At 52.3% G+C, this 16,419-nt stretch overlaps 1 protein-coding gene across 2 annotated transcripts in view; it reads left to right on the top strand.

The window, feature by feature from the left end:
* Nucleotides 1-16,419, top strand: part of LOC113210479 (zinc finger protein 135) — a 177,425-nt gene that overhangs the window by 17,696 nt on the left and 143,310 nt on the right. Inside the window, exon 2 of one of the 2 annotated variants that reach the window (XM_026420230.2) lies at nt 665-2,052. The exons of the other annotated variant lie outside the window; for it this stretch is intronic. Within the exon in view, the coding sequence (XP_026276015.1) occupies nt 693-1,784 (1,092 nt within the window). The 5' untranslated portion in view covers nt 665-692 and the 3' untranslated portion in view covers nt 1,785-2,052. Of the gene's footprint in view, nt 1-664; nt 2,053-16,419 lie in introns of those variants that run through there. 2 annotated transcript variants of the gene reach the window in all.

The raw sequence follows: 16,419 nt of genomic DNA on the forward strand, positions 1-16,419 counted from the left end.
TGGCTTCACTGATATCGCTCTCCTGGGAGCGAAAAAGGTCACTCCTTTACTTGTAGTGCAAATCATAACGCAGTGCTAGTAAATTTACAATGTCAAATTTGTCACACACCACGAAAAAATTTTACGCAAACCAAAGAAAATTTTTCACAGTGAAGCTGAGTCGCCCAGCCCGGTTACTAGTGATAGTGTTACTGCTCAGTGTTCACGCGTTCGGGCGGGTAGCTTATTCGGTCGGGCTGCCAGGCGTTGTGGTTTTACAGTCAATATAGGCAAACCCGCCGGCGCACGGCAAATGGCGAATGTGGATGGGGCAGGTGCATTGGGGGTGTGTTCAGTGGCCGCGCTTCGCACGTCGCCGCGCGGCGGACCCGGCCTGGCGTGCGGCCAGAGACCGGGGGTAATGGATAGAGACCTGGCCAGGCGCTGCTGCTTAATTTGAGCCGTGCGTAAGTACGTGCGCAGCCTGGCCGGCTACCGTGGAACTGTCCCGCTCTTCCCGGTCTTGATTGGCCAGGTGCTGGATGAGGGTTTTAAGGGCTAGGCCGGGGCTAGCCGATGTCCGCTCTGTGCGCGCCGTTCATGATCCCAAGCAGCTTAAACCCTGCTCGGGTTTCGTTAAGCTGATGCTCATGTTATATGTGGGCGTTTTTTGTTTGTTTTTCAGGAGCTACGCTTTTTCTCATCACGTCGCCATGCCCGTCCGATGTGATGTATGCCACAAGGAGTTCCCCAGTCGAAGTGAGCACGACAAGCACGCGAGAACTCACACTGGAAAGCCCTTTGAGTGTACGTCGTGCGACAAGAAATATGCAAAACGTGATTCTTTGCGTAATCACCTCCGAACTCACACAGGAGATAGGTCTTTTGAGTGCACTTTGTGCGACAAGGTATGCACGTCAAGTTGGGCATTGCGGTGTCACGTTCGAACCCACACAGGAGAGAAGCCCTTTGAGTGTACTTTCTGTGACAAGAAATTTGCTCAGCGTGGTTCTTTGAGTGATCACCTCCGAACTCACACAGGGGATAGGACTTATGAGTGTACTTTGTGCGACAAGGTATGTGCGTCAAGTAGTTCATTGCGGTATCACCTCCGAACTCACACAGGAGAGAAGCCTTTTGAGTGTACTTTCTGTGACAAGAAATTTTCGCAAAATTTTGTTTTGCGCTCTCACCTTCGAACTCACACAGGAGAGAAACCTTTCGGATGTACTTTCTGTGACAAGAAATTTGCGCAAAGTTGTACTCTGCGTGAACACCTACGTACTCACACAGGAGAGACACCTTATGAGTGTACTTTGTGCGACAAGAAATTTAAACAGGCTAAGCGTCTGCGTATTCATCTTCGAATCCACACTGGAGATATGCCTTTTGACTGTACTTTCTGTCCCAAGAAATTTAGGCATGCTTCCAGTCTGCGTTCTCATCTGCAAACCCACACAGGAGATAAGCGTTTTGAGTGTACTCTGTGCGACAAGAAGTTTACGCTAAATTCCCAATTGCGGGTACATACTGCATCTCACACGGGAGAGAAGCCTTATGGATGTACCATGTGCGACAAGAAATTTTCACAATCTGGTCTGCTGAAATATCATCAACAAACCCACACAGAGAAGTCTTTAGAGTGTACTTTGTGCTGCAAGAAATTTAGGCATACTGCCAGTCTTCGTTCTCACCTTAAAACCCACACAGGAGAGAAGCCTTTTGAATGTACTTTGTGCAACATGAAATTCGTGCGTCCAGCTCATCTAAAAACTCATCTGAAAACCCACACAACGGAATTGTAATTTTAGCGTGATGTATGCATTAAGTAATTCGCGCTTGTAAATCTTCTTAATTGCGCAGAAAGTGTCTGCAAACATTTTTTTTTTGGACCCTCGAGCTACAGTTTTTGAGAACCCTAAATGTCAAATCTTAAACAGACAATGTTGGAATTCTGTGGCTTTGGGTTTATGCCATCGGTGTAAATCACTAATTTCACACCGTAGCACCTGAAGAATGATTAATTAAAATGTTTTTATTTTCTGACTATCAATAAACTTTATCTATTTTGAATATTAGGCTGTCGACCCCTTACACCTCTTTGCTAAATTAATGTTTATAACCGCACAACCACGGAATTCCCTGCAAGGGAGAGTGGGCTGGTCGTTCGGATTATTTACTGGCTATGACGGACTCCAATCATTCGAAGGTTCTAGGACATAAATAGGCGACAAAGTATTTGTGAGAGGGGTTTGTTTGAACGACATATTCCGAATCTTGCGTTAGCTTGCCGAGTCCCGGCTTGTCGTGATTTTTCTTGAGTACCACGTGCCCGCTGACCCCACGGGTGGTGGAGCGGCAGGTGTGTCTTCGTGTGGGGCTGCTGCCCGTCTCGTTAATTAATTCATAAACTGCCTTAAGTCAACTTCGGTAGCGCCGCCCCGGCGCCGCCCTGCCTGGCTGTATCTGGAGCAGCGGCGGCCCGGCGCGCCACACGCGGCGTGCAAAAATAATATAATCATATGGCCGCGCAAACGACGTTATTTCCCGTGAAATATTTGCGAGTTTGGCGTGGCGCTGGGGCGTAACTCGATCTAGTGGACGCCTCCCCCCTTACCTGCCACCCAACGCCGCGCCGCCCCCCGCTGGGGTCCCGTCTCTCTCACACCCTCGGCCCCCATTTCCATCTCTCCTGGTTTACCGTTTATTTTTCCCGTTGATTTTTGGGAAAATTACTTTATTGCGCAGGAAAGTCAAATTTAGACTGTATGTACATAAAGTAGTACTAGGATAAGTGAAAAAAGAGGGGGTCTCATTTTTGGAGGGAAAAGGGAAAACTTTTTTGAGGAATCTTCTCAAAAAATGATGAAAATGAAAATCCCACATTTTATGAGGAGAATTCCTCGTTATCTTAGAGAAGTTTTTCTCATTCCAGGGGAGATCCTCAAAGTTTTCCCTTTTCCCTTAAAAATGCGACATTGTTTTTACCGTGCGGCCTCGTCAAATGGCGGCGCGGTGAAGACAATGTCGATGTATCGCCTATCGCCGCCGAGGCTGTTGTAATAACGCACGCTTGCCTATCTCTCACGACGCCACACCTCTTATCGTCGCAACGACGCCTTTATTACAACCCCTACGGCAGGCGTCGCGACGCTCCCCGTGACCCGCGGGGCCGCCGCCGGTGTGTGTGTGTGTGTGTGTGTGTGTGTGTGTGTGTGTGCGTGTGTGTGATTAATTGAACGCCGCGCTTGGTGGTGGGGCGAGGACTTGTGACGCGTTGTTTGGTTGCGCCCGAAATTCGATGCCGCGGCGTGCCGACGACCCTGGCACGCTCCTGGAAGAGGTGTGGCCCTGCTCCCCCCCGCCCCCATACCCTGCCCCCCTCTGGATGCTGTGGAATTGCAGCCTGAGCGACACTGTGCGATGGCGCGGCCCCACTCCCCTCCGCCACTCCGCGCCGCGGGGCGGTACAGTCCATTCCAGCGTCTGACTGATGTGCCTCCGCAGTACGTGTGTGTATAGTTTAGAGCCGTAACAGCAGCGCCGAGGTTTTAGAGGCCCCTTAAGGCGACCATTAGATCGGAGCGGCGGCGGTGCCGACGCCGCCGCGGCGCCTACCCGGAGGGGGGAGGGGGAGGAGGGCGAGCGGGTCGAGGATACCTTGCTGGAACACCTCATCTCCTCCTCCCGCCCGCCCGTGCCCGCACGACTTTTCTTCCGGTAGACGTGTTATACACACTCGTCGTTTAACACGAATCGACAGAAATGAGTCGCGATGAATAAGATAACCTGGACGGGCACGGCGCCGAGGCGAGCGACCCGCGCGGCCCAATGTTTATGGCGGCCGGCGGCGCGAGTTATGGAGCGCGCTGCTCGGCGGATAACTCAATGCGGGACCCACCGCGCACCCGCGCAGTGCGGCGCGGCGCGGAGCAGCCAGGCCGAGGGGTTAGGGCGGCCGAGGAGATACGCCGCCGTCCTTCTCTCCTACTCACTCATATACTTACGCCGATTTGATTTATCCCTCCGCTACGGCGGCGCGTGGACGTGGACGTGTGGGTCGCTGCTCGCTCGCGCCGTGAGTGAGGTTATGGCGGTATTGGGCGGGAAGTTTAAAGTGAGGGTTTCTGCGGCTCCGGTATTGAGAGCCTTTTCGCGTTCCGCGCGGCGCGTGTGCGGCGATTAGCGCAGCGGCTTTGCGATACGACGGGGAGCAGGAGAGGATGAAGGGGAACAGTCGGTCGTCCCGGGCGCGCGCGCGTATCGTATGGCGCGGGCGTGTTGTTGTTAGCAGGTTTCCTAACCTTAATTTCGGCGCAAGTCGATTTCGCACGTACCGTATACCGGTTGTTCGGTGGCAGGTTGGCCGCCGAGGAGCGCGAAAAGGCGGGGGAGAGTGGGAGTATAGAGAGACCTCGCCGTTGTTGCTTTCACTGTGCACTACACATTCGGTTCGTCCCCGCTGCTGCTGCTGCTGCTGCTGCTGCTGCTTCGTATAGTAAACAGCCTCCTCCGCCGCCGCGTGGCATTTCGCCGCGGATTGCCTCTACTTGATATCCCTCTCCTCCATGAATGGGGGTTCCCTCCGAGACCGCCACGCGTATTACCCCGTAATGGCACGTCATGAGCGCGCATTCAGCAATCCCGGAAAACGTAATCACATATTGAGTGTGTGCGGTCGTACACGGCCAAAAGGGGCTCGACTTTGAGGGGGTTTGTTCTTGTAGTCCAGGCAGTGTACACAGAAAACCGGCCTTACCTCAAAAAAAAAAATGAGGGCAAAGGTTTGATGGGCTGATTGGATAGGTATCAGTGTGCACTTAAACATATCAAACTTCCCCCAGATTCCACCGTGGCCAACTACCACTATCTTGAACAGAAGTTAAACACCCTAAACACCCCTGGTTTCCGGGGTCGACGACTCAAATTTTGAGGGGGGTACTCGAGTACGATTTCCCCCGGTTTCACCTAGAGTACACCTGGAGTACTCGGCGGCGAAGTGCGATTACACCCGACGCAGGATCTTTTGTCGCCACTAAACGCATGAATGTCGATATTATTTCCAAGCTCTTTTGAATGACAACAAAAACAATACGCTCTATTTATATTTGTACATTTTTTCCTACACTCGTTTTAGTTTCCTTTAGTGCCTTGAGCATGGTGTAATAACTAAAAGAGCGCAATGCGTTCAAAAAAAGTAAGCACATCAAAAACGTTCCAACATATGAACACATTTTCCTTGTTGTAGCAAGCACTTCACTCCTTGTTCGAGGGCGCCAGGGAAGTCCGAGCAGCGACACTCCCGCGTGTCGCTTGGGGCGCCGGGCGTGGCGTGCGCTGGCGATTCGCAGAAATAAAAGAGACGGTGGGGAGGGGAGGGGGCGAAGGGCGGTGTCGCGGCATTTTAATGACCTCTGTCAAGGGCTCGGAAACAAAGCGCACGGTATTCGCAGCCTGTGCATAAATTATTTTCACTACACGCCGTGTAACACGCAGGTTAGTGTGTGTGTGTGAGTGTGTGTGTGTACGTCTGTGTGTGTATGCTGTGGGCAAGGTGTGCGGGAGCAGGAGTACGGCAGCAGCACGCCGATGTAGTGCTATTCATTAAAATAGCACGCTAATTCGCGATACCGTCGTCACGGCTGCCCCCTCGCGTTAAGTGCTCTAGATAACCCCTCACACTCGCACTATTTACTCTAGGGCTCATACAAATTATTTTTAAACTGGAAAAAAATATGATTCAAAATGTTCCTTTATCACGACAAAATAAATTTAAACCTTTATGTATAGAGACAACAGTTTGCCAAAAAAGAAAAGAAGAGAACACGAATTACTGTACCGTTACCTACACGATAAAAGCGACATTTTTGTTTTCAAGCAGTTTTGGAAAACTTCCAAAACCAATAGGTTTTCCATGTATTTCTTCCATGAGGGATGCTTTATGGCTGCTTGTAAACGAAGACAATAGTTAAGACGTCCTATGTACTTCGCAGTTTCAATTTATATGAGCTGCTGAACATGGTTCATTTCAAATGAAAATTCGTCCAAATCAGTCATTTCTTCCAAAAGTCTCTCGACTTGCGCACTGCCTGTTACTGGATGCTGGGTGACGGGCCGTGTGGACAGCGGCGCACGCCTGAGCGGCGGCGCGGCGCGGCGGGCGCCGAGTGCCGGCGCCTTGTATAGGCGTGCAGGCCATTAGGCAATGATGCGCCGGGCTGAGAGGGGCGGGCGGCGGCGGCCTGCCGCTGAGCAGTGACGGGCAACTGCAGCCGCCGGCCGCCGCGCCCCCCAGAACTCATACGAAAACCCACTTCGATATCACGCGGTACGCGGTAGGGCTGGAAACCATGGAAAGTGTCTGGTAAAAACGGAAAACGACCTGGGAAAAATAAAATTTTCCAGACTTCGGAAGTTTTTCGTTATTTTCCGGAAATTTTGGGGAATCTGCCGGAAAATTTTAGAAATTTCCAACTCTTTCACGCGGCTTGTTAAACATCAGTTTTGGTGATGATGGCGAAACACGGTTAATCGATGGCCGCGTGTGAACCGGACTGCCTCACTGCGGGGCCCGTGGGCCGCGGCCCAACGAGGTGATGACAGGGCGAGACAGCCTGTAGTTTGGGCCCAAAAAGAGGGGATATCCCGAGGTGCGAGCCGCCCAAAGCGTGTGAACCGGGAAGCGACCGCGCTAACTGTCGCCCCCGGGCCGCGGAGATACGGGGCTCTCGGGGCAGAGAGGTGTGAAGGGGGCGGGGCGAGAAAGCGGGCAGCGGGTGGAGCCCCCTCCGGGACCCTCCAGTCCCCTCCGGGGGACTCCCCTGTCATCGGCAACGATCAGCTGATGGGCCGGTTAACCTTATTCAAATGGGCCTGCCGCGCCGCCGCCGCCTGCACTGTCATTTTCGAGCAAGTGTTCGAGCTGTCAAACGCTCCTATTTCAAATGCGCGATGAGCTCGCGCGCTTGTGAGGCGTTTGTAAACAAAACGGTCCTGAATTTTTGTAAATTTTTTGTTTAAAAATGCAAGTGCACTAAATATTTTCTTGTTCTTGAAGATTATATTGAAGCCACCATTATACCCGACCACATTTACATCTATAAACATAGATCAAATCGAATATCATTAGATACAGCGACCATCGTATGGTTCGGGGAACACCATGAAATATGTTTAGTGCAATATTATCGTGGTTGCGAAATCCAAAAATATGGTTTCTATCGTATTGTCTTGTTGTTGGTTGCCATTTCTAATCTTTTTACTGTGTGTGTGAACCCAGAGTTCAAACGCCTGCCATGAAGATGCTGCTGACTCGTAGCCGTCTTGACCATCCGTGATGTACGTCTTTCACTATCGCCGTTGCGAATATACCAAGTTCAGCCTCTGCCAGCTCTCATAGCGCCTGGCAGGTAGGCAACATCGTGCCTGCAGTGCATGCGTGTGCTGCGGGGTGGCCCACCCCGAGTCTCGCAGGCGCTCATAGCTAGTTGTCATTCATTTTCCGAAATGAAGCGTGAGCAAAACGGCCGCTCTTTCTGGACGACTCCTTCCTTCGGCACACCGCGGCCCTCTTTCACCATCTGGCACGGCACAGCGGCACTCTTGCTCCGACCGCTAAAACATGCGAGGCTGAATGAGCCTCTTCCGCCACCCTTCGCGCGCCGCCTCCATTGTCTCCCGCTGCGAAGGACGCGGCGGCCGGCGGGGATCTGGATGCGGGATGGGCCAGCACCGCCGCCTGGGCCCCTGCTCGCCTGCCTGATCAGTAATCGGAGCAAAAGCAAGGCGTGTGAGGGCTGCTTATAAGCAACCCTATGCGTTAACCACTATAATTCACGGCTACATTGTCCCTCTGCCTCGCGCTCACACAGCGTCAGACACTCACACACACACACACTAACACGCGCGCAAGCTCGGGGCCCATTCACACAAGGCAAACAATCCATTGACGCCGAGCGGTTGTATGTGTGCAATCAGATGCAATCGGGCCTAAACGCCTCCCTCTCTCTCTCTCTGCTCTCGCGGGGCGCGTTCCACTTGACGACGCACACCGGGCGTAATGGGCAGCAGAAAGTGACCCCTCATTGCGCGGGACGCAACGTGATAAGTGCCGTAAATTTGTCACGTGATATGGAATTGAATTGCGGCGCGTGCAAATACACACACACACACACACACACACACACATGGAGACAAACATGAGCCGTAAAGGAAAGGTGCTCCCGAGTATTATTTGCTTTGCGACACGTGAGATGACCGTTTCGCAATGGGGAAGGTAATTGGATTGAGGGACCAGGGCAGAGCGAGAGAGGTGCTAGCGGCTGTTTCTCATCGCCGGGATCGCCACTTCATTCGTCCCGTGTGTCGAGGAGACGGATGAGCTCGGCCAGTAGCCAGTCACGCTGTAAACTGTGTTACTCCCCGCGTTACGCGCTTGAGCATCGCCTCGCGATGTGGTGATTGGCTGGTCTAGGTTCCACCGGTTGAAGTTACAGGAAAGGCGCCAACGTGTTTAGGGCGCGCTCGTTCCTCATTTGTACGACATGGGCCGTCGCGGTGGAATCAGTTTGGAACAACAACAACTTGTTGTATGGAAAAACAGATGTCCGGCTCGTAGTCATCTCCTCATTTGGTTTTCATTCTCCGCATCTCGTATTCCTCTCACAGAAAAACCAACTGTGTGTGAATGTCGCACTCTTGGTGGCGTGTACACGCCATTTGTCCACATGGATAGGCACAGGGGTGTGCATTCGCTGTAATCAAAATTGCGATAATGATTACATGAATTCAAAACGATTCCCATTATTTATCGCTTCTACGATGCGATAACTCGTTAGTGCAAGATGTGATGCGACACAGAATGAGAAATTTGTTGCAAAATCAATTGCGATAACCTCAAAAATAACGCACCAAGAAAGTTATCGTGAGTAGTATTGAGTAGTATGTGAATCGCAGAACGGGACTCATGGCTATATTTTGTTTTAATATTATCGCGATCAAGGTTTCCAAGTAAAATTCACACCATACGGAGAGAAAAGTTCGGGCCGTACACCCAAAAGTTTGGACAAAATTGATAGAAAAGTACTATCCAAACTTTTACATACGTGGCCACCAAAGGTTCTGGTGCAGAGTCAAAAGGTTCTGGTGCAGAGTCTAAAGGTTTCGGTGTGACACCGCAACTGATTAGGTGTACTGGTAAAAGGAACAATCCAAACTCAGTTTTGTTGTCTGGCCGGAACTTTTCTCTCCGTGCATAACTCCTTGAAGTGTACGAATTGGCATTCCCACATCTCGACTTGTTTCATTCACACACCCAGAAGACCGTTTAGTCCATATAACCAAATTCAAAACCGACGAAATTTTAGCTCTTGGGACTAAAATTTTATTCGCGGTGGTGAAATAATTTGGTCTAGATGACTTAATTTGATTGGTGCGACTATATTTAGTTAAAAATAGGGTTACTAAATTTTAGTCGGTTTTAGGAACTAAATTTTGGTTCTTACAACCCTGATTTAGTTGTATCAACTAAATGGTTCTCTGGGTGCACACTTCGACACCTTGAAATAAAAGGCACGCAGTTCAACCGCTGAATCCGAGATCCACGCAGTTCAGCCACTGGATCCGAAATCCACGCAGTTCAGCCGCTTGATCCGAGATCCACGCAGTTCTTCGCTACAGGGATAGGAACTGCGTGGATCTCGGATCAAGCGGATGAACTGCGTGGATCTCGGATCCAACGGATGAACTGCGTGGATCTCGGATCCAGCGGTTGAACTGCGTGCCTTTTATTCCAAGGTGTCGACTTGCGTTTTCAGTGCACTCTGTACGACCTCAAGCAGCTTTACCCTGCGTGCCCCCCCCCCCCCGGTACTTCCTCTCTGGTCGGTGACAAGTAGCAGCAGCACTTTCTCGCGACACTGAGTCACCCGTGTGTCGTCTTTGTATGGAAATGATGACGGCCCGGGATTGTCATGAGCTGCTGCTGCTCTTAGCTGCTACACTGTCAAATCCGAGCGAAAGGTGAACAGCACCGGAAGTCACGGTGGTATTTTAGCACTCACCTAAATAAAGATGTGAAGGCAAAGAAGGGCGCCTAACCTCCCAACTCCCCCTTCCTCTTCTTCTCTGATTTTCTCCCTCTCCTTCTCTCCACCTCTTCCCCCCCCCTCTCTCTCTCCCCTCTCTATGGCGAGTAAATATTGACGTTAATTTACGAAAGGGCAGTGACTCTACACTATAGCCCTCCAGCACGACGCGTTAACTAACTAAAGCAAACGTCCCAATATCGACGTCACGGCAGACCTATTGTTGTCAATAACAATATGTCACGCCAGCCCGTCACGCCCGTCTTGCCCCAGCCCCCCTCCCCCTCCTTTTTCATATCATAACTAGCGTTACGCTCCCCCGCCTCTTCGGATGTTTTGCACGACCCCTCCCTCGCCCCTCGCTCCTCGTGAATAAGCTTTTGCTCCGTATCTCAATCTTAATCTGGACTTATGAGTTTAGTTCTAGCCGGGGGCGGGGCGCGGCGCGATCCGTGTCAACTCTACCCTCCGATAAACAGTGATCGCGAAATGAGAAAACACTGCTTACCAAAATAAAATTGCAGCTTTAACTTCGACTTCGATTTATGATTTAAATTGTAAAGGCGCTCAGGAGTGTTCTTTGTGTGTGCCATTTGTCTCTTGTGACCCGCCTTCCTGAAACGGGCGCTTCGCGTTAGAACCAAAACCACACGCTCGTCTCGGTGGCGGCTCACCCACCCACCGCAGTCCGACCAGTTGTCAGTATTTAAACTATTCGCAGTCGGCAGTGGTTATACTTTTTACGCCGAGGCGTGTCATGCACACTCGGTTCGGTGCTCCAGCGCCAGCCGGGCGGTGCATGGTAAACCTAATGTCTGATTTTCGAGGATAAATTTGAAACTTTGTGGAACTCCCATATAGTTTAAGGAAAACTCATTAAGATTTTGAGGACGTCTCCTTAAAAAGTTAGGGGAATTCCGACAGTTTTTTTAAATGGACTTCCTTAACATGTGGAAAGTTTTCCTCCAGCTCAATTAAGTTCGTCAAAGTTTTTCCTTTTTCCTCGGAAAATCAGGTATTGTTTTCGCCCGGATACGGGGCTACGGGACGGGACGGGCTCACCACTGGGACCACACTGGGAGCCCGCCCCAGCACGCCCCGCCGGATCATCCCGGACGCAGGTCGTTACGTCCCCGCGGCCGGGTCACGTCAGCCAGTGCAGCAGTGAGTGTCCACCTCCTCGGCGTGGCCGTGGCGGCGCTGCAGATATTTCGTCCGCTGCACCCCGCCATATCGGCCGCGCTTCGATCTCGCGTCTGTAGTCCTGGCTGCGTGTCTTCTTCTTCTTCCTCTTCATTTTCTTCGGCTCCCGTAAATCACGGTTCGGTTGTCATTGTGTGTGATTGCACAGAGGAGCCCCACTAGCCTTATGGCGGCGAGCCACGCTACCCGCCCCCACTGCTACTACTTCACTGGTGCAGATTGAAAAGGGCGTAAATCCACGGACTTCCCAGACCTACGCCTTTTTTACTTTTTACCAGTGACTGCTGCGGTGAGATGATAACACTCGCTTTTAAATTTTTCTCTGCTCCCCAGACGTGCATTTTTTTTTTCGACCACCGTCGCAGCTTCTTCTCTTCAGTGTACCAATAACCAATAATGAGTGGATGTGCCGAGCGGGGCCGGCCGGCGCTCTTGTCGCGTCGTGTTTCGGCAAACCTTTTCCTCCTTCTGATCGCAGTGACGTGCGCCCTATTTCTCCGTCCGTTCGGCCTCCTGACCGCTCTCTCTCTCTCTCTCTCTCTCTCTCTCTCTCTCTCTCTCTCTCTCTCTCTCTCTCCTTCTGTCGCTCTAACATGCTGTGTGATTTATGGCTGCCTCTCTCCCTCCCGCACTCTCTGCTGCTCCCGCCGCAGCAGTGACTCGATACATAATATTACTCGACGTCTTCTAATCTTCGAGTTAGCCAAAGATAGCGATTACCGATGTAATCGTTTCTGCCCTGATGGATCGGGAGCCGTGCCCTTTAGCACCGTGCAATAATAATAATAATGATAATCGATTCACCACACAGTTGATATCGAATTGTATCGATATTACCTTTGCGAGCGAGCACCTGCATCTTGAACAGATGGGGGCTCGTGGAGGAAGAAGAGTGAAATTAAATTGCCAGGTTCTGGTTGACGAGTTGACCCGCGACAATTTCGCCCGTGATGAATGTTCTTGACTGTTCAGTGAGTGCTAATGTCAGCTCCAGCTGGGGTCTCTCGCTCTCTCTCTCTTTCTCCCGCTCTCTCTCTCTTTCGCTCTCTCTCGCTCTCTCTCGCTCTCCCTCGCTCTCTCTCTCCTGTACGCCTACACCACTGGGCCGCTCGAACCTTTTATCGACGCCCGTGTCGTTTTTCATGGTTGCCACAACTCTGAAAAACCTTGAAAACCTGAAAAACTCAGGGAAATAAAAAACAGTCAGGGAAATCAGGGAAAACTCAGGGAAAATGAAAAAAAGTCAGGGAAATTTGTTCTGATCGGTACGCAAACTGCACTCTATTCGCCATTTAGGTCAAACACACATTTTGACGTCCAAGCGAGGTGTTTTTGACCCAAAAGTTTTAGCGCTTGCTTCGCTCGCGGTCGTTTTCTACATGAGACTAAAGACTTCTGGCAAGTACGCTTAAATGCTTGCATGTTGGGTTATTTGTTTGCCCCTGCACTTCGCCAGGAATGGTGCTTAAATCTCATGGAAATTTAGGCAGAATTGGTCTGGAAATCAGGGAAAACTCAGGGAAAATGAAAATGAAAATTTTGTGGCAACCATGTTTTTAATCCATTAGACGTCCCGACCCCTCCCTCGGGCTACTATCATCCCGTCCGGGCGACAGGCCCCGGGGGACACGCCCACGCCCCACGGCACGCCTCTCTTTATGGGGGAGCCGCCCATCTTCAAATAATGTCCCTGACGCATGGCACTGCTACTCGTGGGGACCCATGGCTGGGGGCGCGGGGCGGGGGAAGTATGTGGACCGGCATGTCGGGCGTGGAGCTGCTGGTTACACAGGTGAACGAGAGACAGGAAGGGCGATGGGAGGAAGGGAGGAGCAAGTTTGTATGATTTTTGAATTCGTTGCTTTGTTAAAGAGGGTGAAGTTAGTCGTACACGGAGAGCAGGACAGCAAGTAACGCGAGGTTCGTGCGTGCGTGCTGCTCGCGCTCGTCGTGCGTCCGTGTTGGGACACGTGTCTCTTGCACGGGAGGCCAATTGAATGCCTGTTTTATCCGCGATGAGGATCTTGTTTTGCCTGGATTGGAGCCGCGCTGCAAGCGGCAGCAGCAGCAGCGGGGCGTGTGTTTGTGTGTGTGTGTATGTGTGTGGGTGGGTGGGGCTGGGCACGGGGAAATGTACCCACGCGCAGGTGGCTGTGGCGGGGCGGCCGGCGCATGGGGGCGTTTGGTAACGCGATGCAGAGGGGGCGGCCGCCGGCTCCGCGTCCAGGCCAGCGGCGGCGGCCGCGCCTCAAATTAGATGTGGTGCTCGATGATGAAGTTGTCCATGTCGCGGTCGGGGCGTGGCGTGGTGTGGCGCTGCGCAGGGCGAGCCCGCAGAGATTGCGTGCGTGTGTGTGTGTGCCCACGCCATGACCCTTGACAGCCGTGCCGTGGCCGCTCCGCCCGCCCGGGACAGCCTGCGGCCAGGGCCCTTGCTGCCCGCCTCCTCCTGCCCCGTGTGGCTGGCTGGACTACGGTGCTGCAGCTTTCGCCGCTCTGACCGTATCGTACACAGATATGGTGTAGCTTCTTCGGGGTCGTTGGTCATCTTTGTGAATAAGAATCAGAATTTCAGTTTCCGCCCTGTCGTGCTGTCGTGTCCCGCTAGTCCCCAGGCTTGTTGGGCGGGCCTAATCCTACTTCCACTAGCAGAAGTGTGGGGCAATAGACTGCCCTGACTCGCATGCATGCCAGCGTGTCGAGGCGATGAGGTGATTTTTCCGCCAGTAGGGTGAAAAATATTGAAACACACCTGCAAGTGGGTTAATTTATTTCTTTTTTTGTAAATGCCGGTGGCGTGCGCCCGGGCGCGTGGCGAGCAGGCTGGCCCCGCGGGGCTGCCCCACGGCGCGGCAGTGCAGGCCACGCCACAACCAGTCGTATCTATCTGGCATGCAAGCGAGCGAGGCCCGGCACACCAGGCGACCCCCGCGCCCCCTTAACACCGGCAGCCAAGCGGACGTTTCTTATTCGCAGTCGACGTTTCTTATTCGCAGAGTGCGCGTGTTTGCTATATTCACACAGCGTGGTTTGAACAGCGTAAAAAAAACAACACCGCGTTCAACACGGTAAGCTTCAGCAGCTAACCCGAGGTGCGGTAGGTATGGGCGGTGCGAGGAGCGCAAGACTAGTCTGTCTCATTTCTTTAGGTGGGCACTACAAGCTGCACGCCCGTGCTCCTACTTCAATACAATAATTCAGGTTGTCACTTCCCTGCCCTCGTATGTGTCTCAATGCACCTCTGTGCACTTCGCTGCTCAGAGCTCGTCTGTTTAGTTCCCAACCTCTGCAGACATGAGCCCGGTGCCAAAAGTCAACAGGCTCTGAGCAGGCTCGCATGAGTAACACGGGGCACTACTTGTTGATCTCGTTACCAACGCGTAGTGTTGTCAAAGGTTAGTTTTGGCCGACGATTATAAATTTTTGGTATTCCTACAAATTAATGATTAAGGAGCTTGGCGCCTGCGAGATTCAGAGTAGGCCGCCCCGCACTGCCCGTGTGCACAGCAGGCAAGATGTTGCCTACCTGTCCGGCGCTGAGAGCTGGTGTTGGCTGAACTTATCGTCGGTTTCGTAACGGTGAATGACAAATATTTTTGGTTGATCCTGCCACAATTATGCTTATAAATCAAGTTACAGAATGGATTTATTTCTTTAACACAACCTCAAAATTAATTCTCTTTTTCGTTCACTGTTAAAATCTTACGAAGCCTGAAGCCAAATCCTTCGTAAGGTTCAACTGCGTTTCCTTGTTTTTCGGTTTGTTTTGGTTTTTGGAAACTCTAAGTGAAGTGAAGTCTACTGAATACTTGACTGTGTGGTGGGCGTTATGCATTGACGATTTGCTTCTGGGCGTTTGTGTGCGCCTGTCCACACTTCTTGCGCTTGTCGTGATCATTAGCAGAGCAGCTGCATTTGGCACTAAACGCCATTTGTGCCGTTTTGACCCCCTCTCCTCCCTCACCTCTCTCTTTCCCCCTCACTCTGTCTCTCTCTCCCTCTCCCCTCCCCCTCCCCCTCCCCCCGATCCGTATCTCCCGGGTGGCAGATCATGCGTCCTCCCTCGTATCCCTCCCGGCCTGCCGCCGCTGGCTGGCTGCCGCGCGCCGCGCGGTCCCCCCGCTCGTAATTTGCGTGGTCGGAGGCGTTTTGCGCCGCCGATAAGTCTCCGCTCCATACATTACGCTACGCGGCGTGGCGCGGCGAACGGTCCGTGCGGCCGGAGGAGAGGAAGGGTCTGCGGCTGCGCCGAGCGCCCTAAAGGGGCGGTATTTCCGCCGAGCCTCTCAGTTTGGAATGAGAACAACCGCGTGCGAGGGTGGTAGGGTGCAGGTCTGACGGGTGTTAGGGTATTTGGCGGCAGCACTCTGTTAGTATTTAAATAGGAGGCACTGTTTTAATGACATTATTCCAAGTATGCTGTTTGTACATTATTTTTTGTTAAATTAAGTCATTTTCAGGAGTTTATTACTCGAATTTTGAAATCTGCATCGGCAAGTGATCAGGCATTTTCGAAATTTTGGCGGGTTAGTTCCTAATACTCCCAATTCCGGGTGTTTTATCTCCTGACGCGAGTTAGCTGACCATGTCACAATTATGTCACAATGTTGACGTAGCCAGCCGCCACTCGCGACAAAAATCGTGGCGTCTATAGCAGCGAGAGTAAAACATGTGCTAAACGGTGCCAAAGTATGCGACAAACCTTTCTTTGGCCGAGGGCGCATCGTGTGTGCGTGCGCGAGTGCGTGCGAGCGTGCGTGCCGCGAGATTGATCGTAATGGGGGTCATTACGGAAGGCTCCCCAGGGCGATTCGACGAGTCGCCCAGCCTCCCTCCTCCGCCCCGCCCCACCCCACCCCGCTGCCGCACCTCTCGGCCCCTCATGAGTCCTTGCCCGCTGCGCGGTCTTCACGTCGAATTTCCCACATTCGATTCGGTGTGGCGGAAGGTGGCTGGGGCGCGGAGCGGTGGGGGAATCTATTTATCTCACCCCGCCCTCACGCCACCTCCCCGCGGCCGGGGCGCGAAGAAGAACAAGAAGATGATGATGATCTTTGTCCCGCGAGAAATGAGGTGGATGATTACCACTTGAAGTGTTTAATGGTTCGCGCTCGGCAGCATAGCGGTGGTATCAGCGGGTCTTTATCCCCCC

This window comes from Frankliniella occidentalis, unplaced genomic scaffold, assembly GCF_000697945.3.
Source record: "Frankliniella occidentalis isolate FOCC.00 unplaced genomic scaffold, Focc_3.1 Scaffold32, whole genome shotgun sequence".
NCBI classification, from domain to species: Eukaryota; Metazoa; Arthropoda; class Insecta; order Thysanoptera; family Thripidae; genus Frankliniella; species Frankliniella occidentalis.